The sequence below is a fragment of the Lipophrys pholis genome (genome assembly GCF_963383615.2).
Source record: "Lipophrys pholis genome assembly, chromosome: 11".
Taxonomy (NCBI): domain Eukaryota; kingdom Metazoa; phylum Chordata; class Actinopteri; order Blenniiformes; family Blenniidae; genus Lipophrys; species Lipophrys pholis.
This window is the reverse complement of record NC_137631.1, coordinates 29,926,869-29,954,095: the sequence shown is the minus strand read 5'-3', so window position 1 is coordinate 29,954,095 and position 27,227 is coordinate 29,926,869. Positions and strand designations below refer to the sequence as shown.

General features: G+C 46.6%; 2 protein-coding genes across 4 annotated transcripts in view; one reads left to right on the top strand and one right to left on the bottom strand.

Annotated features, from left to right (window-relative positions):
• The window catches only part of ric8a (RIC8 guanine nucleotide exchange factor A), a 33,463-nt gene extending 32,245 nt beyond the window's left edge, over positions 1-1,218 (top strand). The window contains exon 14 of the mRNA XM_080474579.1: positions 654-1,218. Within this exon, the coding sequence (XP_080330705.1) occupies positions 654-795 (142 nt within the window). The 3' untranslated portion in view covers positions 796-1,218. The remainder of the gene's footprint in view (positions 1-653) is intronic.
• A 2,569-nt stretch (positions 1,219-3,787) lies between these two features.
• The window catches only part of carmil2 (capping protein regulator and myosin 1 linker 2), a 50,450-nt gene continuing 27,010 nt past the window's right edge, over positions 3,788-27,227 (bottom strand). The window contains exons 31-40 of one of the 3 annotated variants that reach the window (XM_080475547.1): positions 20,876-20,979; positions 16,478-17,327; positions 15,037-15,141; positions 14,797-14,833; positions 14,533-14,601; positions 9,884-10,140; positions 7,778-7,913; positions 5,869-5,958; positions 5,576-5,686; positions 3,788-5,490 (exon numbers count right to left, since the gene is read on the bottom strand). In XM_080475547.1, coding sequence (XP_080331673.1) covers positions 5,021-5,490; positions 5,576-5,686; positions 5,869-5,958; positions 7,778-7,913; positions 9,884-10,140; positions 14,533-14,601; positions 14,797-14,833; positions 15,037-15,141; positions 16,478-17,327; positions 20,876-20,979 — 2,229 coding nt within the window. In that variant the 3' untranslated portion in view covers positions 3,788-5,020. Of the gene's footprint in view, positions 5,491-5,575; positions 5,687-5,868; positions 5,959-7,777; positions 7,914-9,883; positions 10,141-14,532; positions 14,602-14,796; positions 14,834-15,036; positions 15,142-16,477; positions 17,328-20,875; positions 20,980-27,227 lie in introns of those variants that run through there. The other 2 variants (XM_080475548.1, XM_080475549.1) reach the window with 2 other exon arrangements.

The following is a 27,227-nucleotide window of genomic DNA, read 5'->3' as shown; positions in this document are numbered from 1 at the left end:
CCTTCTCCTCCTCCTCTCCTCTTCTCCTCCTCCTCCTCTCCTCTTCTCCTCCTCCTCCTCCTCTCCTCCTCTCCTCTCCTCTTCTCCTCCTCTCCTCCTCCTCCTCCTCTCCTCTCCTCTTCTCCTCCTCTCCTCTTCTTCTCCTCCTCTCCTCCTCCTCCTCCTCTCCTCTCCTCCTCCTCCCCCTCCTCCTCCTCCCTGCCTTCTCCTCCTCCTCTCCTCTTCTCCTCCTCCTCCTCCCCCTCCTCCTCCTCCTCCTCCCTGCCTTCTCCTCCTCCTCTCCTCTTCTCCTCCTCCTCCTCTCCTCCTCCTCCTCCTCCTCTCCTCTCCTCCTCTCCTCTTCTCCTCCTCTCCTCCTCCTCCTCTCCTCTCCTCTCCTCCTCTCCTCTTCTCCTCCTCCTCCTCCTCCTCTCCTCCTCCTCCTCTCCTCTCCTCCTCTCCTCTCCTCTCCTCTCCTCCTCCTCCTCCTCTCCTCCTCTCCTCCTCTCCTCTCCTCCTCCTCCTCTCCTCTTCTCCTCCTCCTCCTCTCCTCCTCCTCCTCCTCCTCCTCCTCCTCCTCCTCCTCCTCTCCTCTCCTCTCCTCCTCTCCTCTCCTCTTCTCCTCCTCTCCTCCTCCTCCTCTCCTCTCCTCCTACTCCTCCTCTTCTCTGCAGGACCAATGTGATCCAGCCCATGCAGCTCGGTATGGACGGGAAGATGAGAGAGATGACTCCTGATGATCTACACAAACTTACCCACAATCCCTTGTTCCAGTCTGAAGAGCCTGCTCACTCAGACAGCGAGGAAGAAGCATGAAAGCACAGTTATATCCAGCCGCCCCCAAATCAGAAGTGTGAATTAATTTTCCACAGGTGAAAGCACAGGGTTGCTATATGGGAAGGAGATTTCAATCTATTCAAAGAGGAACCGTTTTTAAAAAACAAAAAAACAACAACTTGAATTTCAATCAAATGAAATTACAAACTCCAGGAAGCCAAAGAGCCGTTGATGTGTTGTGATGGTAGAAGCAGATGGTTTTTGGCTAAATAAAGTCATGCTTTTTAGATATCTGTGTAATATATATATATATATATATATTTTTAGACGATAAACATGAAACAGCAGATGAACTATTCTTAGGTACAGTCTAGTTCTTCAGTATGTATGAAATGAATGCTGTATTGTCCTTGAATAGATGAAACGGTTTGATGAAATGAACTATAAATGTGTTGAAATGAGAGACTTGTCTCATTATTGGATGGAAAGCTGTGCTGGATGCTGCTGTCATGGCACCAGGGATCAGTTCAACTCTTCTAACCCCAACCCTGGTTAACAATCAGGAGGTGATGAGGAACACAACACTTCAAAAACAAACTGGATGGGAGGATGAGATGAAATGCAAAACACATAAAGCAGGAAGTGGAGAGACAACAAGACAAAGGTGGATGTAATGGTGAAGAAGGTGCAAGCTCCATCCATCCATCCATCCATCCATCCATCCATCCATCCATCCATCCATCCATCCATCCATCCATCCATCCATCCATCCATCAATCCATCCATCCCTTCATCCATCCATCCATCCCTTCATCCATCCATCCCTTCATCCATCCATCCATCCCTTCATCCATCCATCCCTTCATCCATCCAGCCATCCATCCATCCATCCATCCATCCATCCATCCATCCATCCATCCATCCATCCATCCAGCCATCCATCCATCCATCCATCCATCCATCCATCCATCCATCCATCCATCCATCCATCAATCCATCCATCCCTTCATCCATCCATCCATCCCTTCATCCATCCATCCATCCCTTCATCCATCCATCCATCCCTTCATCCATCCATCCCTTCATCCATCCATCCATCCCTTCATCCATCCATCCCTTCATCCATCCATCCATCCCTTCATCCATCCATCCATCCATCCCTTCATCCATCCATCCCTTCATCCATCCATCCATCCCTTCATCCATCCATCCATCCATCCATCCATCCATCCATCCATCTATTCATCCATCCATCTATTCATCCATCCATCCATCCATCCCTTCATCCATCCATCCATCCATCCCTTCATCCATCCATCAATCCATCCATCTATTCATCTATCCATCCATCCATCCCTTCATCCATCCATCAATCCATCTATTCATCCATCCATCCATCTATTCATTCATCCATCCATCCATCCATCCATCCATCCATCCCTTCATCCATCCATCCATCCATCATCCATCCATCCATCATCCATCCATCCATCCCTTCATCCATCAATCCATCTATTCATCCATCCATCCATCCCTTCATCCATCCATCCATCCATCCATCATCCATCCCTTCATCCATCCATCAATCCCTTCATCCATCCATCCATCCATCCATCCATCCCTTCATCCATCCATCCATCCCTTCATCCATCCATCCATCCATCCCTTCATCCATCCATCAATCCCTTCATCCATCCATCCATCCATCCATCCCTTCATCCATCCATCAATCCCTTCATCCATCCATCCATCCATCCATCCCTTCATCCATCCATCCATCCATCCATCATCCATCCATCCATCCATCCATCCCTTCATCCATCAATCCATCTATTCATCCATCCATCCATCTATTCATTCATCCAGCCATCCATCCATCCCTTCATCCATCCATCCATCCATCCCTTCATCCATCAATCCATCTATTCATCCATCCATCCATCCATCCATCCATCCATCATCCATCCATCCATCCATCCCTTCATCCCTTCATCCATCAATCCATCTATTCATCCATCCATCTATTCATCCATCCATCCATCCATCCAGTATGACTAACCCCCAGCAGGAGTTCAACCCGAGAATTTCATAATAAAGGCGAGATGGCAGACTTCCTGTTGTATTATGAGTGTCATGACGTGTGTCCTGATGTACTTCCTGTCCCGACTAATCTGAAGGACGACAGCGACGAGGGCAAAATGGCCCCACAGCGCCATCTACAATCTGCACCATGCACCACGTAACTGCTGCATTTTGAAGAGCCTTTGTGAAAATGTGCTTATTCGTCAGAACTGGAGAAAGTGTTTGTATTTTATGGTCATTGTCCATGTGTCTGGAAAAATGGCTCCATAGCGCCACCAACTGTAAACGCAACATGCAGTCCACCATCTTTTGTTACGTGTGAAACAACTCCTCCAGGGCATTAACTATAGCCACCAGAAATCTGTCCAGAATGTACAACCGGCCTTCCTGATGAACACGTATTGAACTGTTACATGAAACCCAAAGGCTGCCACGCCATGGCGGCGCCCTTCAAATCTGATGCTTCGCCATGAAACAGGAAGTGATGTGTAACTCTGCTCTACCTGCTGCAATCTGCCTGAAAGGTCAGCTGTGTCGTCACGGTGCTGCCCTGAACACGTCCATGTGCTAATGGACATGTACAGTCATAGCGCCACCTTGTGGGAGCACGGATTTCAATTTTCTTGACACTTTCATGCACTTCTCTCACCCTGTGAACCATATTGAGCTCAAACGTGGTGACATTGGTGTCGACGCATTCATGATGAGTCTTGAAGAAAATGCCGACTTCAGCAGACGTGTCTGCGGCAGCACGGTGAATTTCTGCCTCCTGCCGTGGAAGTTGATGTGTTTCTATCTCCGCTGCACATCTGAGGCTGCAGTTCTGAACCCGTCCGTCAGGATAAGACTGTTGGAGACGAGACTCTGTATGAAACGGTCTGCGTGCGGCTGCAGGTTCAAACACCCGACCCAGCCCACATGCAGGGACACACGGGACACACGTGGGACAAAATTCAATCGAGTTTTTAATACTTATTAAGAAGTATAGGTATGGATTTACACTCTGTTCATAGATTTGTTTTTGTTCTCTTATTGTACTTTTGTACATATTTTATGCGTGCAAGGCAAAGATAAACGTGACGGTAGAAAATAAACTCTCGTCCAGCAGAATGAAGAGGTGCTGAGACGCCGCACGGAAAAACTGAACTCGACTGGTTTTGAAAACAAACATGCAAACATTTCACATCCCGTCTGAAGGTTTTAAAAAGCTTCTTTGCAAATGAAATCAGAGTTTTAGCAACTAAAACCCAGTGGACACAGTCGTGGAAACAAAAAGCAAACAAACTACAGTCTTGTTTCCTGAAGTTGAAGTGGAATTTACAAGACAAGCTGGGACGTGACATTAAGAGGTGAACTCAGTTCCCATTGGACGCTGGGATGTGTCTGGTTCTCCTGATTGGTGGAGCTCCATTGTGCAGAACGAAACAAGTGAAGAGGTTAAAGACAATGTTCTCTGTGCTCACCGAGACTCTCATCTTAAGCTGCAGGACCAGCACACGTCTGGGACGCCACATAGAGTTGGTTTGTAGAGAAACTGTTTGCATATTGCAGAGTGCAGTTTGATCCCACCTGCATAGAGACAACAGCTGCTTCACCAGCCCAGCGGATTCCAAGCTGCCAGTGGTTGAATGTTGGATGTTTACTCTAATAGGAACTCTGGATTTTGAATGGATAATCTATGAGCAATGAATTAAATGTGTTGACAGTTGTGAGTTAACGTTTCTTAAAGAATGATGGTGGTTTTAGATTCATTTTTGGAATTTGATCTGCGCAGAGGGAAAACCTGCTTTTACCTTTAGGTGGGAACATTTTACTGGATGTGTGTCAGATCAGTGCATTAAAATTCATTGGCAGATGATCAATAGGAATTGAGTGTGATAACAGTAGATGTTTAGATTTTGGGATGTTTACGATCTCTGGAGGAGAGCTGTGAGCTTTACAGTGTCTGTCAGAGGGAACCGTCATCGTTCTACTTCTGAAGCTGTGACAAGAACCAAACCAGCAGCGCGTCCTGGAACCGCCACCTTCATCCACAACAGCGCTCTGTGTGGCGCCTTGGACCACCTGTGGACCCCCTGCTGACCCCCCTGTGGACCCCCTGCCGACCCCCTGTGGACCCCCTGCTGACCCCCCTGTTAACCCCCCTGTGGACCCCCTGTGGACCCCCTGTGGCCTGGTCTCCTCAGTCAGACAGCAGTGGCTCAGTTCTTTGGAGTGCTGGTTCTGCCGTGGCGGGGTTCTGTGTGGAGCCGGCCTCGGCTCTCTGCTGTGTGCTGGTTCTCAGGTCCACTTGGCCCAGGCTGCTCTTCTTGTGGGACGGAGGTTTGACTTGGGGAATCTCAAAGGACTCTGTTGCAGCTGGACTCGTGCCGGGGGTCTTTCTTGGGGACGGAGGTGAGACTGGGGGGTTTCCCAGAGTTTGGGGCGATGGGGCGGCTGTGCTGGGGCTCTGTTTGTGCGACACGGGGCTCAGGTGAGACTTTTCCAGGACGTGGCTTTGTGCAGGAGAAGTGTCCAGTGCCGCTGGAGGCCGAGCGATGGATTGAGACGTTTCCTGTCCCGTCGGAGCCGGAGAGGCGGGAGCTCCTGTTCCTCTACTCTCCACCCGGACACCGTCCTGTTCTCCATCAGTCGACCTCCCGGCGTCACTGGCTGGATGGAGGACAGACAGAAATACGAGTGTGAATGATGAGAAGATGCACAGAAGCAGGGACTTAACAGACGAGCTCTGTCTCGCCTTGTGCTCGTTGTGCTTCCTCGCAGATGGACGGACTTCCAAGGCAGGACGGCGGCTCGCCTCTGGTTCCTCGCAAACGGATCGGTGACTTCTGAAACACCGCCTTCAGCTCTGAGACAGACACAGTCCAAGACTTCCGTTACTCATCTTCTTCATCTGCTCACTTTACCAACTGTCCAGGGACCACGGATGGTTTCAACTCATCAGTCACACGTGTGAATAAACTAAAACCTTCCCTGACTTTCACTGAGGGGCTCATTCAATCTGCTGTGTCGTCGTTAAACGTGCGTTACCTTGTGTCATGGCCAGAGCGTCTTCATGGACCGACACGGCTCTGCGCTGCTGAGGAGGCTTCACATGCAGCCGCGTCCTGGGAAGACTCTCTGCACACACACACACACACACACACACACACACACACACACACACACACACACACACACACACACACACACACACACACACACACACACACACACACACACACACACACGGACACACACGGACACACACGGACACACACACGCACACGCACACGCACACGCACACGCACACACACACACACACACACACACACACACACCATACAATTGATCAGTTTATCCAGAAATGAGAGGTTGTACATTATTATGTTGTATTATTAATTTATGCTCACAATAGCATGTCTTTGGTTTATGATTCATGTAGCCAACTTTTCAGGACATTGATGGCCTTTTATTGTTGCTGCTGTTGGGAAGCAACTTTATGGGCGATTTGTCTATTGATAATGATTAAAAATGATCAAAGATAGTTATTAAAAAAAAAAAAAAAGATGATATGCATCAGATAACCTCGGGGCACCACGCGCTCACACTCACAGGAAATGATAGTTCATTTATATCAGTCTCATAAAATCCGTACATAACATATTTGGAATTTGGATTAATAATTCAATTAATAACAATTACCAAATTGCATGTAAAGCCTGAAGGATGTCTGAGACAACCTTCTTTCTGATGACCTCAGGCAGCTCTGTGGATCTCACCAAAGCAGCCTCTTCAAGATGCTCCGTTATGATGTTCTAATCCTCACGTGATACTGCTGGGTATGACTTTACACATTTTAGGTGGGAATAAATGTGGTGGTGTCCTAATTTATTCATTTTTTAAAAATCATTTATATTTAACAGAAAGTCTAAAAAAGCATTTTCTTCAGTTTTAACTGTTTATCTGTATTATGCAACGGTTTTCTGTAGTGTTAAAATTGATATTAAATATCCGCATGTCCAAGTATGTAAAAAACACGTAGGCTTTTGTAGGGTGTCCTAATTTTTTTCACATGACTGTACATTTGAAAAAGGCAAGGCGGCCGATCACAAGAGCAGCGAGGCCTCAACTTCGGCTTTTCTGAGTCCTGGCTTGTCTGTGGTCCGGTACAATCCCAGCAATGCATGTAAAGATAAATATTTATTGATACTGAATCCTGTAGAGGAAAAGAAATCATACTACACTGTGCATGTAGTAGTGTGGAGGAGGAAATGATACTGGCTGATGGAGAAGGTGTGCAGTAGAGGCTGAGCAGCTCTATTAAGCGGCTGCACGTCTGTGCTGCACTCACGCTCTGTTTTACTGCCAGAGCTGTCTTTTGTTAAACATCCACACGTGTTTAAAAAAATGGAACGCTCTAGCAATGGTTCTAATCTTGTCATAGGCAGTGCCAAGAGCTGGTCAAGATGAGCTATAGGCAGATTTTTAACAATACGACACCATTAAAACTGTGGAGGGGCTGTCCAGAGGGACTTTGGAGGACACCATTAGATCCAAGTGTAGGATGGGCGTTTCCAGCTTCTCATCGGATTTTTGCTTCATGGATCAGTTTTGACCAGTAGAGTTGGAGAATTAGAGACTGGTGCTCGTGGGATCACCGATCAGCTCATCTGGCCCAGAACAATACACCTGATTAGTGCCACGACAATCCTCACAGTCCTGTGAGGATTAAAGTTTCAGAGTTTTGTCTTGATTTCAGGTGAAACTTCTGGGGAACGTGTCTGTTGTTGGCAGTTTGAAGAGCTAAAGTTCCCTCAGCAATTGTCTGAAGGATTCACCTGCAGACTTAATTGAAGGCCGAGGTGGTCTGTGTCCCACTGACACCATCCATGACCTGACAACGCTCCGGAAAATGATCATGAGAGAAACGAGGATAAACATTTCAGGTGGTACGAACCGTCAGTCACAGATTGTGCTTTCCCCGGCCGGTCCTGTGCGCTGGGACTCCTCCACGGGGATGAGCCTGAAGCAAAACCCTCCCTGTGGGGGGGCAATGTGGAGGGCGCCCCCTGGGGGCTCTCATGCCTGCAATTCTAGAGGAGAAGGAAAGGATTGGTGGGAAGTGTTGTGAACAATATGAGACAAACTGTGAAACCTCGTCCAGAAAGACGCTTCATTCCGATCACTTCATCTTAGTCCTCCTCATTACAGCTGCTCATGAACAATAGTCACTTTAAAAAGGTATAACAACAACAACAACAACAATGATAATAATAATAATAATACATTTCAAAAAAATATATAAAAGTGCTAAAAACACAAATTCGGTTACATTTCTTTAGTCTTTATAAGTTAATAGTTAAATGTAATAGAAAAATTGTTAAATTAAAGGACGAATTCACTAAGTTTTGATCAAAATGACCTTTGGGATACAAAACCTGATAAGACTGAACAATGTGTACCGATTTGCTCTTTCTTAATGTTTTATAGTTTTTAATCTCCATATTATCCGTATCTGTCTGGATCTGCTGTTCACGGTTCACTTCTAAATTCTTTTCCCTGGTATTTGTTTATCAGTGTCTTCTCTCTTTTCATAACCTATAAACTGTCTAAAAATAAGAAGAACAACAAGGATTGCACAATATTGGATCTGTGCCGATTTCCGATATGCCAATATTGTTAAAACAAATAATTGTTGATAGCAGATGCTGATATAATCCACCAAGGCTTCTGATGCAGTACTTCCTGACAGCATTAAAGCACCTTATTGTAGTATTGTATAGAAATTGGTACAATTTGGCCAGATTGGAGAGTCTTTGGCCCACAGGCCTTTTGTGTGACACTGATCGATGTCATTTCAATTTTCCAATTTCTTTTGTAGTTTCAACTCCTCATCCCATGACCGACATTGAGAATTCATTGCAAGCGACGACTTTATCAGTTTCTAAAACTTCAAAAATCTCCATACAGCAGGTGTTTTAGATTTTTCCTTCATTTAAGCTCATCAGCATAATGAGGGCTCTCTCTCTCTTTTATTTTTTCACCTTGATGGCACAGCATGCTCATAGCGTACACATGGTGTGCTCATAGCTCATAGCTCATAGCTCATAGCTCATAGCTCATAGCGTACACATGGTGTGCTCATAGCTCATAGCTCATAGCTCATAGCTCATAGCTCATAGCTCATAGCGTACACATGGTGTGCTCATAGCTCATAGCGTGCTTTTTGGGTTAATTAGCAGATACCAATGTGCCGACCTCATCGTGCACAACAGCAGTCCTTCCTCCACCGTATCTAGATTTACATTTTTATTTGAAAAATATTTACATATCCATCCATCCATCCATCCATCCATCCTTCCATCCAGCTGATCCCATTTAATGATTTACAGAGGACAGGAACACCTGGGCAGGTGAGGACAGGAACACCTGGACAGGTGAGGACAGGAACACCTGGACAGGTGAGGACGGGAACACCTGGACAGGTGAGGACAGGAACACCTGGACATGCCTCCAGTCCATCATTTCACTGAATTTGAGTCAATATTGTCGAATGTTTAATATCGTAGAGCTGCTGGGGACGAGGCTGTGGGACACCAGCAGACTGATGGAGGTTACAGAGGCAGGTGAGGGATCGACGTAGCAGAGGGGACGTTGGGTGTAGGTGGAGGGAAACGTGGTTTTTAATGCAGGGTGTTCATGAACTTCAGCAAAGAAACACTTCCTCTCTTCTCGATGCTCCTCACTCCATCTTAGCTGCTGTTCATGTTTGTCCTCGTTGAGGCTGGAGCATCATGGGGACGCTGCGCCCTCATTATTAAGTAACAGAGAGCAATAAGGCAGAACTCCCAGCACAGACCCAATTATCTAGTTAGGAATTACCAGGCTATAGTTTTTTCTCCACTTGCCAGAACATTGTAGTTTTATCTACTTCACCCTACACAGACCCTGTTCAAAAGTATTTATTTGGTGACGGAGACGGTTACCACAGCAGACAAATGGTGGGTTGTTGGACAGAGATGACAGCTTTACAAGGTTCTGTAGGCTCTGGATGCTGTGTTACCTGGACTGCAGCCTCCCCAGACCGGCCGTCATGTGGTCCCAGCTGGACTCGCTCGGCTAAAGCACTGGAAGGAGGAGCGGAGGGTGGAGGAGCTCCTCCGCCTGCGGGAGGCACTATGACGGGGACAGGAGGCCTGGATGCGATGGCAGGTTTGGGTGGCAGGGGACCGACAGGGCGCTCCGGGAGGGCAGGCTTTGGGTAAAGGACGGGATCTGGTCTAATGGGGTCCAGGGCTCTCAGCGGGTGTCTCGGGTCAGCTGGAGAACAGGACAGAAACAGGAAGTCACTCAGAGACAGAGCAACTGGTCCAGACTCTCCTGGACTGCTTAGAGTACATTTCCTAATGCTAAATAGTTATCATACAATAGCATAGAATAAATACACCCCAAAACATGTAATTGTCTTTACTGGTCTGGTGCTATTGAAGTGATTTCACTCAGAAACTCTTCACAAGCGGCCAGAAATATTACAAATAAACGCATATAAATCTAAAACACTACAGAGACTCATCGGGTCTCATTTGAGAAGAATTACAGAACCTGAGGTCACAACAACCAGCAGCACACTAGTCATTATTAATATATATATATATATATATATATATATATATATATATATATATATATATATATATATACAGTGGCTTGCAAAACTATTCATCCCCCTTGAACTTTTCCACATTTTGTCTCATTACACGCCACAAACATAAATATATTTTATTGGAATTTTGAAAGACCAACACAAAGTGTCACACAACTGTGAAGTACAAAGAAAATTATACATGACTTTAAATGTTTTTCACAAATAAAAAACTGAAAAGTGCAGCGTGCAAAAGTATTCAGCCCCCCTGAGTCAGTACTTTGTGGAACCGCCTACAGCTACAATTCCAGCTGCAAGTCTTTTGGGGGATGTCTCTACCAGCTGTACATCTAGAGACGGAGTCTTTTGGGGGATGTCTCTACCAGCTGTACATCTAGAGACGGAGTCTTTTGGGGGATGTTTCTACCAGCTGTACATCTAGAGACGTAGTCTTTTGGGGGATGTATCTACCAGCTGTACATCTAGAGACGGAGTCTTTTGGGGGATGTATCTACCAGCTGTACATCTAGAGACGTAGTCTTTTGGGGGATGTCTCTACCAGCTGTACATCTAGAGACGTAGTCTTTTGGGGGATGTCTCTACCAGCTGTACATCTAGAGACGGAGATTTTTGCTCCAGCTCCGTCACATTAGATGGAGAGCGTTAGTGAACAGCGGTTTTCAGATCTTGCCCCAGATTCTGGACGGGGTTCAGGTCTGGACTTTGACTGGGACATCCTAACACATGAAGATGTTTTGTTTTAAACCGTTCCATTGTAGCCCGGCTTTATGTTTAGGATGGTTCTCCTGCTGGAAGGGGAACCTCCGCCCTAGTCTCAAGTCTTTTGCAGACTCCAACAGGTTGTCTTCAAGGATTGTCCTGTATTTGGCTCCGTCCATCTCCCCATCAACTCTGATCAACGTCCCTGTCCCTGCTGAAGAGAAGCAGCCCCAGAGCATGATGCTCCCACCACCATGTTTGACAGTGGGGATGGTGTGTTCAGGGTGATGTGCAGTGGTAGGGTTCCACCACACAGAACGTTCCATTTTGGTCTCATCTGACCAGAGCACCTTCTTCCACATGGTGGCTGTGTCCCCCACATAGTTGCTGTGTCCCCCACATGGTGGCTGTGTCCCCCACATGGTGGCTGTGTCCCCCACATGGTGGCTGTGTCCCCCACATGATGGCTGTGTCCCCCACATAGTTGCTGTGTCCCCCACATGGTGGCTGTGTCCCCCACATGATGGCTGTGTCCCCCACATAGTTGCTGTGTCCCCCACATGGTGGCTGTGTCCCCCACATGGTGGCTGTGTCCCCCACATGGTTTCTGGCAAACTGCAAACAGGACTTCTTGTGGTTTTCTTTTAACTATGGCTTCCTTCTTGCCACTCTTGCATAAAGAGGGCCTCTGGTCAGTGCTGTCCTTGTCAGTGCTCTCCTTGTTGGGCCTGTAAGTTTAGGTGGACGGCCGTGTCTCGGTAGGTTTGCAGTTGTGCCATACTCAGGATGATGGATTGAGCAGAGCTCCGTGAGACGTTCAAAGCTTGGGGAATCTTTTTATAGCCTAACGTGCTTTAAACTTCTCCACAACTTGACCTCTGACCCGTCTGGTTCCTTGGACTTCATGGTTCTGTTTGCTCCCCAATATTCTCTTAACAAACCTCTGAGGCCGTCACAGAACAGCTGTATTTGTACTGAGATTAGATTAGATTAGATTAGATTAGATTACACACAGGTGGACTCTATTTAGTCATTAGGTCAACATTCAATCATTCAGCAGTCATCAGGCAACTTCTGAAGGCAACTAGTTGCCCTCAGAGAAAAGGGGCTGAATACTTTTGCATGCTGTACTTTTCAGTTTTTTATTTGTGAAAAAAATGTAAAGTTATGTATAATTTTCTTTGTACTGCACAATTGTGTGACACTTTGTGTTGGTCTTTCACATAAAATTCCAATAAAATATATTTATGTTTGTGGTAAATATATTTTAATATATTTTAATTTCCCCCTCTAGTGTGTGTGTGTGTGAGAGAGTAGCCTGGGACCTTGTGAAAGCCGCCCCGAGGAGGCGGGGCTTAGTAGTGATCTCACCAATGACTGATCAGCACCAGAGTGACATGGAATTAAATCAATCAGTGTCACTTGGTTTCTGAGACTTTAAATGGGCCCTGGCTGCTGACGGAGCTGGGAAATGGTGTTCAGTGTGAAGTGGTGGCAGAGGAAGAAGCAGATCCAGGAGAGAAGGGGAAGAGTTCACAAGTATGAGAGGGAAGTGTCAGTGGTATAAGTACTCTGAAAGAGGACGTTGGGCTTGTGGAGGAAAATCTTCCTTTCTCTCCTGCTTTCTGCTACTTTCATGTGACACCTGAGGCTCCATGTGATGCTTCAGGTTGGTTTGGGGTTTTTCCAAGAGATTAAGGAGTGTTATAAAGTAGTGAAGCGGTGCTGTTAGTTTCATGTTTCCTCGCCGGGCGCTGCTCGGTCCACAAGAAGGAATCACTTATAGCTCAACTTGTGAAAAACTAATAAGACACCTTCTACTGCAGAAGATGTAGAAATGTAGACGTGTCCAGAGCCTGGCAGGCTGGCCTTCAGAGCTTCAGAGCTTCAGAGCTTCAGAGCTTCAGAGCTTCAGAGCTTCAGAGCGTATCGGTGGTGAAACATGAAATCTTCCTATGAAAGGGGACGTGAGCTTTAACTGCTGTTGAGACCGAAGCTCAAGGCTTCAGACAGAGAAGGACGTTCCTCTGAGAACAAAGGAACCGTGTGTCCTTTTCCAAGCCTGAACCACAAAACCCATAAATCAAACATGGCGAGTCCCAACAAAGTCTGCACCCCTCATGTTAGCAGCCAATCCGCGCAGGAGGAGGCCGAGGCGGCAGGTCGATGGTTTGAAGACTGGGTTTTGGGGTTTTCTCTTTGGGACCCACCGAGGACGCCGGAAGACCAGCTGATCCTCCAGCCTGCAGACGTGAAGATCCCTCCGCCTGCTTCTTCACCCTGTCGTTCCTCCGCTGAACGTCAAAACTGGACGCCGCACACGCAAAACCAGGAACCGGCCCGTTGCTCCACAGCACGCAGGAAGAGAGCTTGGTTTGGCGTGAAGCTAACTTTGCAGTTGTTTGTCGCGTTGTGGCGCTCCGGACCAGAAGGTCCCGCTGAGCACACGGCTTCACAGAGCTTTCGCTCATTTTCCTCTTCCTCTGCTATTAACGCTCGCCGGTGCTCATGCGTCTCGAGCACGCCCCGCGGAAATGTACTGAAACTGCAGTTTGAAATGATGAAACGAGTTCATAAGGGAAGATGTTGGACTGAACCACCGCTCAAGTTCATCATGAAGTCCCCGTGTCGTCCAACCAAACTGCTTTTTCATTTCCTTCTTTAGGTTGAACGTTTTATGACACAACTAACAGAAAAAACAAAAAGGAGATTGTTTTTCCGTTTTCATCCCCGTCCTGCAAAAAATGTAATTTGACTTGGCGCCATGCGGTGACGTCAGCAGCCGCTCTTCTTCTTCTTCTTCTTCTGAAAGTTCAGTTTGAATGATTTACTATGAATCTTATTAATGAGTCAAATAATAGGATGTATTCCGTCATCTCCAAAAGGCTGCTTGCGTTCCCAAAAGATATCTCCAGTGTCAGTAAGCGTAAGGACCGCCATGTGATCCGCCGCAGCGGAAGGTGGGAATGTTGTGAGTGAAAGGTGAAGGTAATGAATGTTATTCCTCTGCTGATGCAGCTCAATGAAGGAGCTGAAAGTCCCTAAGCAGCGTGGATTCCTGCTTCCAGGTGACATTGTGTTACTGGAGTGTGGCGACCATGTGGGAGGAGAAGCCACTCAGTGGTTCCCAAGTCGGAAACAGGGTTTTGTGTCCGGGGGGGGGGGGGGTTAACAAAACCACATGTCTTAAAGAACCAAGAAACACAAGGAAGATTGTCAAAGAGTGGTGAAGCAGTCCAGTTTCAGTCTCTGGTTGGTGTTCAGGCATATCAGTCACACACACCTACTGGTGGTTTGTGAATGAGACTATTTCCTGTTAGCATTCACAAATGGAGGAAAGAACTGGATACCTGATGAAGTGGACATGGTTCTGGGCTTCATATAGGTGGGTGGGGCTGCAGGTTTGTCCAGAATAGCCCCTGAGAGAGAAAAAGAAAACCCAAACAGAGTAAACGGAGTGAATCCAGTCGACGTTCAGTTCACCACTTCAGAGGTTTGTAATAATTCCTAATGAAGTCATTGCTTGTAGAAAGTAACCCGACACCAGGTTTTATAGGGAATTTCCTCCAAACTCATCCATCACCTGTGTTATGAGGGAAACTGTGTGTGCGTACCTTCAGAATTGGCCTTTCTCAGCTCCTCGTCATTCTTCTACAACAGAAACAATGTGAGACCAGCAACAATGGGACCAACACCGTAAAAGACTGTGTTCTAAAATCTAAAGCCAGAGTCCAACAAAACCACCCAGAACACACACACACACACACACACACACACACACACACACACACACACACACACACACACACACACACACACACACACACACACACACACACACACACACACACTACCTGGCTCATCTTGGTGTCAGCAGGAGGGGTTTTGGCCACGCCCATCCGGTGCAGCATGACCTGCAGCCTCTGTTCAAAACTGGATCCGCTCTCTGACGCATGCTTCTAGAAGAACAATCAGAGCTCTGAGAATCAACAGCCACGGTTCCCTCATAGCCTCCGGTTATTTGTTATCGTCCACTGAGACGACATCTCAATGCAAAAAACTGTGTCTGGAAAGACAGAAGTGTTTTCACATCCATATGAATGAAAAAGGAACTTTGGTAACAGCTTATTGTTTTTTTATTGCTGTCTGAATGAGACCTTTTACCAAAGAACACTAATAGTGTGCACACACAGTTCCTGCTCTGTGTCACTCTTACTGGCATGTTTAACAATAATAAATCACTCGGTGTGATTGTGGGGTAGAAAGTGGAACATCTGTGGTAAAGACACACAAGTTGGAGTAGATGTAGTGTATATTTTACCTCACTCCTTTACATCTCTCCCATATCAGCAGTATCACTTATAGATAACTGGGTGTCAACTGAATCTTTGCATATTGGAATATATTTTGTGTACATTTAAAATAACAATCCACAGAGTGTCCAACGTCAATTGAAGCACGACGATACGATTGGGATGGAGTTTCTTCAAAACGTCTTTATTTTCTTCCCCCAGAATCTTCCAGCTGATATTAAAAAAACCGACTTGTCCTGTAAGGGACACAGTTTCCTGTCTCGTCTTGCTTCAGTGTCCTTCATTACCCTCGACTCTTCACAGATGAGAAAAAGAAAACACATCTGCCAAAACGCCGGCGAAACAGTAGCTGAGGTCCGTTAAATAACCTTCTTTGAATTCTGGTTAAAAAAAACTATTTCTGTCATGTCTTTCACTGACGTTCCTCTTTTTTTCCAGATTATACATGACAATCTGTTTGAAATAAAGCCATAGTCAATTTTGAAACATTTTCTTAAACCATTTTAAAACTTTGTTATCATTTTGTACAAGCAGCAGTGGATCCAGATTGCAGAGATATTTTCTTGAAGTCGACTGGCAGATTATTTTCCCACAGTATTTACTTTAGGTTAAGTTAAGGGAGTCTATTTTTCTGGTAAGAGAATTTTTTCCAATTTTCACTTTGATAAATTGATAGTATAACTCTGAAGTACAGCTTTGTGCTTAGTTTCTAGTTCTGTCAACACAATATTTATATTTCAAAATCTAATCTAATCTAATCTTTTAAAGAATTTCCCCCAAATACTTCTGATTTTGATATTTAATTTCTTTATGTGCTGATTATTAATTGTAATGAATAAGAGTAGCTCCTTGTGTGATGAGGACGAGAAGCATTTCTTTCGTTGTTTATTATTGAGATTCTACTTTAACAATGATGCCGGTAAAAGACTTCCTGTCCATAAGACAAGAACCTGACTGGAAGCCGCTGACGGTTCGTCCTCACCTTGCTGGGCGTACCGTCCTTGTCCTCGGGCTCCAGTCCCGTCAGCAGGATCAGGCTCTGGCTCTTGCCCTCTCGCAGCGTTCGGTTCACCTTCAGCTTCCTCTCTCCGTACGGACTCTTTACGAACAGCATCTCCAGCTCGGGTTGAGGGGTCACGACCCCGAGGCCTCCACTGGGACCTACGTCCTCCAGCAGGTTGGAGAGCGGAGCGGCGGGGCGTTCGGGGCTTGTGGTGGTGGCGGGACGAGAGAGTGTGGTGTCACTGAGAGGCGTCGTCGTGGTCGCCATCTTTTCCCTCACATCGCCTGCAAGATGCAGGGCGGTGGCGATGGTTCCTTCTGTGATGGCGGCATCGTTAGAAATGTTAGCATCCTCCACTGACCTCGGCCCTCTCTCCTTCTCTCTCTCTTTGCCCCTCTCCCTCTCTCTCTCCCTTTCTTTGGCTTCACGGAGGGGCCGTATGAGGTCTGCAATGGAGGTCCTTTTGACCTTCACCCCCTCTCCTCCTCCTCCTCCTCCTCCTCCTCCCTCTCCCCCGCCTGCCTTGGCAGCTCGGCCGGCTCGAGCCCTCTTGAAGACGAAGAAGTCACCAAACTTTTTCTTGATATTTTTGGGGGGGTTTGCGGTTGTGGGGGCAGCAGAGGGGGGAGTGGGGGATGTACAGACAGGTGGAACATCAGTGGATGGCGGGGGGATGTCGGTGGATGGAAGAGTGGGGGAGTCGACAGAGGCAGTGATAGAGGGAGTGATAATGTCAGACGAAGAGGAAAAAGGGGTGGAGACTGAAGGGGTGGAGCTGGACTCTGAGGGAGTGGCTTGGGCAGGGTTTGACTCCTCCCACCGGCCTTTTCTGCAGTGGAGAGACAGCAGAAAGAGCAACAGACAAGAAGAGACACTCAGTACTACAACTACTGGTACAGGACCACGACACAGGTTCTACAACATCATGCAAACAGCACACAGAGGAAACATCTCTCAGCAAGTCCTCCTTTGTTCCCACATGAATGTAAGCTTTGGCTGGAGGGGGCTCCGTCACCTGCGGTATGAACTTATGCTATGATGCAAAGGGTTTAAATACATTTTCTAGCCACTTCCAATTCCTTCACACCGAACCCAACGTGGGGATTTTTCCTTTTGGACCCACCTCAGCTGTGATTTTGGGTCAGACCCTTCAATGTGACTTTACACTCAGCATCCTGTAAAGGGTTAAAAGAGAGTGCAGCAATTTAAAATGTCCTTAAAAGATGTTAAAAAGTCAATGGGATGATAAGTCCACTCAAATGAACTCCTCTAAATCTATCCCTCTCTCCATCACCACAGGTGTGCCCCAGGGTTCTGTCCTGGGGCCCCTGCTCTTCATCATTTGCCTTCTTCCCCTTGGCGATATCTTTCACAAATTTATGATTCATATCCCTGCTCTGCGGATGACACCCAGCTCTACCTCAACAGGAAACCCTCGCCCGCTCTCCCGCCCACCGCCTCACTGATTCCAGAAGTCAAAGCTGGTTAAATCTGAACGTCTGGTTAAAGCGAGGGTGTAATACTCAGGAACGTCAGCAGACGGCGCATAGACCTCTGAAGGAGCCGACAAACTGCATAATAAATCCTGCAGCCGAGCCAAACACCAGCTCAAGTCATCTGGCTCTTTGCTTACATCGGCAGGATATTATCTCACCCCTCCCCGGGGTCAGGGGGGCAACAATCCCACCGTCAACAGCCAAAGCAATGGCTGATGACCACAGTCAAAGTACGGTCAGCTTTTTATGTTGTTAAGCAGTAGCATCATGTAAGATGTTTTATGTGTTTGAAGAGTAGAGCCTGGATCTCCTGTTGCCATCCTGTGTTGTCGGTTTGAACACAGTGAGGAAGCAGATGTTTCAGCCAGTGAGCGATGCCACCTCTGTGTGCTGCTGATCCATCTCTCTTTCATCAGACTTCATCCACTGGAGCCAATCCCAGCTGACGATGGACAAACCAAGGGTACCAACTCAGCAGTTCATCACACACACTCACATTCACATCTCGGGAAAACTTAGAGTCACCCAATAACCTCAGATGAATATTTATGAGTTGTGGGAGGAAACTGGAAAGGTCATGCACGCACAGGGAGAACATGCAAACTCACCATTCTCATGTTTAACATTTAAAAAATAAATTGTACCCTGAAATTGAACGTTAACTTTGGCAGATATAGCCCAGTGAGGTGATCCAGCAGCTGTGAGTCTGGCCGGTGTGTTTCAGCTTCCTGCTCCAAGAGGAGCTTCCTCTGGTGTAAATAACAGCCTCAGGCTTTTCACTTCATTTCTGATTGAATCATCATTCAAATTTATTGATTTTCAATGTTTGGGACCATCTTTGTTCCTGTTCCGGTGGTCTGTAGCAAAAATGTTGATGGTGTTTTAATGCTATATATTTGTGGAAATACAAACACAAGAAAGATGATTCTAATAAAAAGTAATTGAATTGAATTTATTTAAAAAAATACATGCGAACAAGTGTTGAAGAAGCTCTACTTTAGGTTCTCTGATGCAGCTGATTGTCACGGTGCACATTTATGTCTTGTTTGTTTCCTGTTTTATTTTGTAGTTCATGCTGTCTCTCGTTTCAGGCTCCTTGACCTCCTCTCCTCATGTGTGATTGCTGCTTCCTGCCCTGATGTCTTTCACCTGTGCCTGATTGTGTGATTGTTTCCACCTTGTGACTGTTCTTTAAGTTAAGGCCTCTTCATCCTCCATAAGAACAAGAAGAAAGTCCAGCATGAAGGTCCTGACCAACAAAATGACGTCATTTCCTTCTTCCAGCTCCCTAGAGCCAAAGACATTTGTTTGGCTTGTTCCAACCATCCTGGCTGAACTGAGTAGGAGCTGCTCTGCTGAACCTTCTGCTCTGCCGTGTGCTGCTCATGTGTTCCAGCTCTCTCATGACTATCAATCATATTTTAATCATATTTAGCTTGTAACATCACTACTGTAGGAGCGCCGCAGCTCGTTAACATGTCGGAGTGCAGGCTTTTACATGATGCACCTGAACGCATCACCAACATCTGTCAGCTCCTGGAGTTCAAACCAACCAACATGGCGCTCTGACTAAAACTCTCTTTATTACTGGAACAGTTCAGAGGAATGTGATTCTGAAAGCTCTGGAGGACAGAAATAAACTATGTAGTTGAAAAGTTTAAACGCTGCATCACAGACGTGTGGCTGCTGTGAGGGGCGTGGCCTGCTGTGAGGGGGCGTGGTCTGCGAGTTCGGCAGCTTCTTATCGGAGTATGAACAGTCCAGCTGAAAAAGCTTTTTGTTTGCTGCTGGCTGAGTCACTGCTGAACTTTCTTCTGGTTCCTATGGGTTCAAACAGGGAGGATGCAGGAGCCTTCAGGCTGTGTCTGTGTCTTGTTGCCAGTTCGTCTGTGTTGTTCCACCAGTCGCTCCAGCCCTTTACTCTCTTTCTCGTCTCATGGTGTGTTTTGATCCTTTTCCTGTCCAGCCGTCTTCTGACCTTTAAGATTTGTGATCCTTGCCTGCACGACTTCGGATTAGCTTCAACGTTTTCCACCTCCCTTTTTCCCTTTGAGGCCACACTTCACCCGCAACACTGATGACATTCAGGGTCTCGTTGTTTGTTATCTTGTGTTTGTCTTTAGCAAATAAATCTCTGGTTTAAATCCTTGTGTGTGTTTTGTTCGTTTGAAGACGTTTCAGTCCGGGTGGTGTGACTGGCTGCAGTAAAGCCGATGTCCCACTGCGCTGTACGTGGTGGAGCGGACCGGGCCAGTGAGGTCAAGGAAAGACCCAACTCTGCTGCTCGTCCCACCACAGACAGGACGGTGAAAGTGAAGGTGGGTTGTGTACGACGCAGGTATATGACGTCATTATGCAACGGTAGTTGTGCGAAAAAACGTGGCTGCGGCTCAGGTTTCTGAATAAAGCCGTGAGCCTCGTTCTGTGACACTGTGAAAACTTTGTCCTTGTGAACAGCAGCGTCCGGCTCCTGTTACTGAGAGGAGCGGCTGCACTTCGTCTGAACGTCAGGGGGCAGTGGAGCGTCGACGTTTCAATAAACTCAGTTAACAAAACAACCGGTGAGCAAAGCAGCAGAGGAGAACAACAACGATGAATTATTTGAATATTGCTGCTTGTCCAGAGTGACGATCGTCACTGACCAATCAGCAGACGGCTGCGTTGTAGCTCCGCCTTATGAAACTCGCCCCGTTCTGTCCCGCACAAACAGCGTGGTGCGACCGCGGCTTAACACTCCAGTGGTGACCTTCGACCCCACAGCGACGCCCTCGTGTTAATAGAGTTAAGAAAAGCATGGCTGCTAGACTAACGTGAACGTGTCCCAACGTGTGTGTGTGTGTGTGTGTGTGTGTGTGTGTGTGTGTGTGTGTGTGTGACTCACAGTGTGTAGCCAGGGATGATTCTCTTGGTGAAGAACTCTTCTACTCCTTCGTCCACTCGGCCCATGGCCTCACTGGCCTGATTCTCCACTTTTGACTCGGACTCCTGAAAGATGAAAGGTTTTGGACGGAGGAGGACGTGAGCAGCCGGGCAGATTGGGACAGACTTGTCAGGACGGTCCCCAGTTATAGACAGACACGTCGGCTGCAGACGCAGTGGAAACATGTCAGTCTGATAAGAAACCACATCATAAAGTTGTGACGACAAAATGAACATAAATCAGTTGTATTGAATGAATTCTTGCCTCCTTCGGGAATCAAACCGTCACCTACTAGCATGTCAGCCACCAGATCACTCTGATGGGAGCAGAACTCCTGACATGGAATCACTCACTTTAATCTTTTCCATGAAACTTTTGGCTCAAATGACTTTTTCTGACATTGAGGCCAAAAATGTGAATGTGAATCTGAATGAGAGTCAAATCTTTTTTTTTCTAGAGTCGTTAAAAGCAAATGTCCTCCTCCTCTTCAGCGCCACCTTTCTTTCCCGTGCGTCTCTGTAGGCATAGTTTAAGGAAGGGCGTGGCTGCTGAAACTACGTAATTTGTCCGCATGGAGCTCAAGCAAAAGTCACAACAAGGTGTTTTAAATGATTTAAACAATCCAACAGTCCCAGAGGAGGATCGACTCCTCTGGGGAGTCCAGGGCCCGGTCGTTCAGAACTGGGTTATCGTTTAACCAACCCTTAAAAACATTTAACCCACCGTTAACTTCAACAGCACTGTTGTTCTAAACTCATTTAACTTTAACTAGGTGTTATCTTGACGTTAAAGTTAACCCACCTCCACTAACTGTTTACCAGTGGTGAACTCTCACCATGGCGTTCACTGGCAGCGCTGCCTTCACCAATGTCGCCTCCATCCCGTCATATTTGCTGCTCTGGAGCTTTAAGAGCCTCGTTTCCACGGAGCTCATTAGATCTTAGTGTTTTCTAACTAAAGCATGTGAAGTCCAGACGTGTTAAACTCTCCTTGGTCCAGAAAGAGAAGATCTCATTCTCATGTCTCTCCTCTTTATCAGTAATAAATGAGTTTGGGTCTTATTTTTCACCATTTCATCTCTATAGTGACTTTCTGCTCCTTTCACTTTATTCCTGGACGTGTCTGAATCAAATGCAGATAAAAACGCTGCTCTGCCTCCACCACTGCGTCATTTTCCATAACCAGAAATGCTTCAAACATGATGTGGAAGAACGGAGACTTGAAAGTGGGCGGAGCCTTGGGTGGAGTGTTGTTAACCTCACTGTTAACATTGACGGTCGGTTAGCTAACGGCGGCTTAAGGATTTAACCGGCGGTTAGGGTTTAACCAGTGGTTAGGGTTTAACCAGTGGTTAGGGTTTAACCAGTGGTTAGAGTTTTATCAAATAACCCTGCTCTTATTCTCAATTTACTGGATTATGTGTCTTTTATGCTTTCTAAGGTTTCTCTATGAACACCTCAGTGATGTGAATGACGGCACAACACATTGAAACAGCTCCAATCAGCGAAGGACTGTTGGTGTCATGTCTCATTTCTAAAGTAGCTGTCCTTCCTTCCCGTCAGGTTGGGAGACGAGTGGTGAGATTCACTGGGCTGATCTACTGTGTGTCTTCCAGACGGTGCAAAACACCAAGCAGAGTTTAAACTGACACCCTTCCTCTTCTTTAGCTGCTGAGCTCCTGCAATTCCTAGAGTCTTTTGGTCTCAAGCAACACATCAACATCATTGACACGGAATCAATTTGCAATCTCCATACATAGATTTCCTTCCATCTTTCATGGCCCTGTCTCCCCATAACCAGCCAAATCTGTTTCACAAACCAGGAAAACCAAACCAGCAGAAACCCTGAGGATGGACCTCCAGCGTCTCCTCACTCCCTGGTTCCCATCACTCGAGGACTCAGTGAGGTATTACAACAAAACACTGAGGAACATCCTGGACCTGTACGCACCCACAAGTCAAGACCGCCTGCAGCCCCGCAGCATGAGACTTCTTCTCAGCCCCTTTGCCTCGTTACTGAAGTCTCTCAGCAGATTAGAGAAATCCTCAGGGGAATGAAACAGTCCACCTGTTCCCTCGACCCCATCCCCACCGCTCCCGTCAAATCAGACCTTTCTGCAATCAGTCCTCTCATCACAGAACCACAAATCACTCCCTCTGCTGTAAAAACTGTCCTTATCAGGACCACACTGAAAAAACACACCCTCTACCCAGAAATCCTCTCCAATTACAGGCTCATATCCCAGCTGCCTTCCTCTCCAAGGTTCTAGAGAACGCAGTGGCAGCACACCTTTTGGACCTGCTCTCCCTCAGCAATGTCTTTGACAAGCTTCAGTCTGGATTCAGTTCCCCGTACAGAGACCTGCCAAGGTCTCTGAGGCTCCAGATCTGCAGTGGAACATTGTCTGTGGGGTTCCTCAGGGGTCCGTACTGGGCCCCATCCTTTTCAACATTTACATCATTCCCCTTGATCACATCATCAGTAAACACAGAGTCTCCAATCACTTTTGTGCCGATGAGGTCAGGACCGGCAAGAATTCTGTCCACCAAAAGAAAAAATGAAAAATAACGTCTTCAGCTAAGAAACTCCCAAACTGAAGCCATTCTTATTGGAACCCCTGAGCAGAACCACTCATCTCCCCTCAGCAGCATCAGGTCGTCTCCCTCTCCACCACAGGAGAAGGTCCTGGGGTTACCTCTGACCCCCACCTGGCATGTGACCCCCGTGTAAGACCTCCTTTCTACAACTTTAAAACATCGCCCAAATTATTAAGACTGTGAGTATGATTATGATTATGAGTATGACTGTGAGTATGATTATGATTATGAGTATGACTGTGAGTATGATTGTTGTTGTTGTTGATACGTTTTGGGCTCATTTCAAATGATATAAATGACGTGAAACCGTTACTTCTGGTTTGGTTGAACCTTTAACGAGGCACTCAGTGAAATATATTTTTTACATTTCATAGTTTGTGAATACTGTGTGAAGCTTTTTTTTTACTGGACAGTAAGAATATTTCCGCTTGATACTCCATCTCCTGATTTGAATGTTCAACCACATCATGAGTTATTTTCAGTTAATTTGCTCTAAACTAAGAGACACATTTCAGAATCTATTTGATTGTGGGATGTATGGAACTGAAGGGTCAGGTCTGGTAAGAATTCATTCAACGCACGCCGCAGTATTAATCACTATTTAGATTGGTATTCTCTGACTGTAACTTACTGTGACGCATGAACAGGAAGAAATTTGGTGACTTTCCCATTAAAGGGTGTGTCTCAAACTACAATGTAATAAAGGCCAATAACGGCAATTTTAAATGGAATAAGGTCAGAAATTTCCAATATCCAACATTACAACTATAATTGAGAGTACTGCAGATTAATATGTATCCTCAATGAGTAAATCCGATAATTACGCCATCGAATAAATGTATTTTTAAAAGAAAAGCAGTCTTATTTAAGTAATATTATTCTTAAATTATTATTTGTTATAGTTCTTTACTACATTTAATATTGCCTGCTATTGGCTATTTTTCCATTATTGGTTGTTCTGTGGGGAAATGTGAAGGCGTTTGTCTCATCCCACAGCTCTCGCGTTGTGTCCTGGTCCTGAGCCTCCTCCTTTCTGCCACCTGTCCACCAGCTTCATGCCAGCTTCCTGCTCCGTCGCTCACAAAGCTCACATATGACCAGTAACACGTACATCCCAGAAACACAAACACAGCATCATGCAGGAAGCAACACACGCATGTGGAAACTCTGTCATCTTGGCTGTACTCGCTGGTTTCTGGGACCAGAGTCATAAACTTTTCTGAGGGGTGGGACGATAACCATCTTAGAGATGAACCTACTAGATCCTCGACTCAACGTTCAGTGACCAAACTAAAAATCACATATTGTGAATGGATGGATGGCTGGATGGATGGATGGATGGATGGATGGATGGATGGATGGATGGCTGGATGGATGGATGAATGGATGGATGGATGGCTGGATGGATGGATGGATGGATGGATGGCTGGATGGATGGATGGATGGATGGATGGATGGATGGATGGATGGATGGCTGGCTGGCTGGCTGGCTGGATGGATGGCTGGATGGATGGATGGATGGATGGATGGATGGATGGATGGATGGATGGATGGATGTTCCTTTTCAGTGCAGTTTTAGGAAGTCTTTTAGACGATCAATTTTTGACGGCTGAATAAACAGCGCACAGTTTGCTTAAATCCTCTAAAATATGTGTACAGTAGAACCTCGGACGAAAAAAAAAAATAATAAATCTTAAACATAAATACTCTCAGGCTCCAATGTAACTTCTTTGTGTATTAAATTCCAGTTTACCTTAAAGCAGTATGAGAGGTTTGACCTGAATGTCACTAAACATTTACATTTCAATGTGAAGTATAAAACTTAATTCCACTTCAAAGTGGTAAAACCTGTTTGACAAAAGTATTCTGAACACAGTACTCTCAAAAACGTATTCAGAATACGATCTTTGTTCTCCCTGGCCTTCTACCAACAAACCTCCGTCCACCCCTCCCTATGAACACGGCTCAACACGAGGCTTCAGGGCATGTAGTACACATGCCAGGCCTTTAGGGGCGCTGTGACTCACCAAACACAATAAAAACACAGAAGAAGACAGACCACATAGAAATTTAGAAGTAGACCTCTTCACATAAACACATAAACCACTATATATAACTCTAGTTTTATAGGTCTATGGCCCCGCTCCGCCTGCTTCTAGCTTCTGCAGCTCCACCCGAGCTTCTAGTCCCTGATTGTTCTGGTTATTAGGTGACGTAGTGGTTATTAGGTGACGTAGCGGACCGCGGTGGGGGGAGGGGGGCATTACTTCATCTTTTTTCCACGGACGATCGTCTTTGCAGGGGTTTGAGAATTTACCCACTCTGGGACCCGTGTTAAAAAAACGTCTTAGGGCTCCTAACCACCGCCTCATGTGGACGATAGGCTGAAACAGCTGGTTTAGGTTAACCGGGTTCCTGGTGTGGACGTCCCCGAGCGTCCTCCACCGCATGTTTACTTTTTAGATGTCTTATCAGATTAGTTGTGTTAAATGAAGCTCTGGTGCTCCACCTCTCGGGACTGTGTTGAAGCTCTGGTGCTCCACCTCTCGGGACTGTGGTGAAGCTCTGGTGCTCCACCTCTCGGGACTGTGGTGAAGCTCTGGTGCTCCACCTCTCGGGACTGTGTTGAAGCTCTGGTGCTCCACCTCTCGGGACTGTGGTGAAGCTCTGGTGCTCCACCTCTCGGGACTGTGGTGAAGCTCTGGTGCTCCACCTCTCGGGACTGTGTTGAAGCTCTGGTGCTCCACCTCTCAGGACTGTGGTGAAGCTCTGGTGCTCCACCTCTCAGGACTGGTTTGGTTATCCACCTTAAACTCCCTCCAGACTGCTGGTTGATCCTCTCAGTGGCTTCAGGCTGCTCACCTCAGTTTACGGCAGGGGGCACACGGGGCTCACTTTACGGCAGCTGACGTGAAAAAGTTTATTTTTTTTTAGATCGGCGGGGTGATCGGCTGGATTTGCCGATTCCCGATCACTCACAAATCACCAATATCGGTTCCGATCCGATATCTACCCATCTGATCGGGACATCCCTAACATATATACAGGTAGTTGGGCATAGGCGCCAGGCCCTTGGCCTCTCAAGTTATATCTCTGTGTCGGCTGCTGTTGTTGTTGCCGGCATGTTGTTTTGTCCCGTAGCATTCGTCTTAGACCAGTTCTGTCCTCCGCCAGATTTTTCAGCTGTTGGTATTGCAGCCCGTAACCGTCTCTGATGTTACTCCACCATTTCAGTCTGGGTCGCCCGCGCCTTCGCTTCCTCGGTCGCATCATCTCCTCGAGAGCCTGTCTCAGTTTGAGATCAATGAAACGCAATACACTTCTTTGAGCTTAGTACTCCTGTCTCCAGAAAGTTCCATTCTCAGTGAATCTGTTGGGTAAATGACCTCAAAACCAGAGAAAAGTTTAGGGTTTTCACCTGAACGGAGACAAAATCAACCAGTTGGTCGACTGATCCCACTTCATCTAAGGACCAGTTTGAGAACTGACTGAACACCTTGTAAATGACCCAGTGTCACATTCCTCAGCGGGACAGCAGGTGGCACTGCAGCTCCCTGTAGGACTTGTGGCTGTCAGACTCTAGGACTTGTGGCTGTCAGACTGTAGGACTTGTGGCTGTCAGACTCTAGGACTTGTGGCTGTCAGATTGTAGGACTTGTGGCTGTCAGACTATAGGACTTGTGGCTGGCAGACTCTAGGACTTGTGGCTGGTAGAT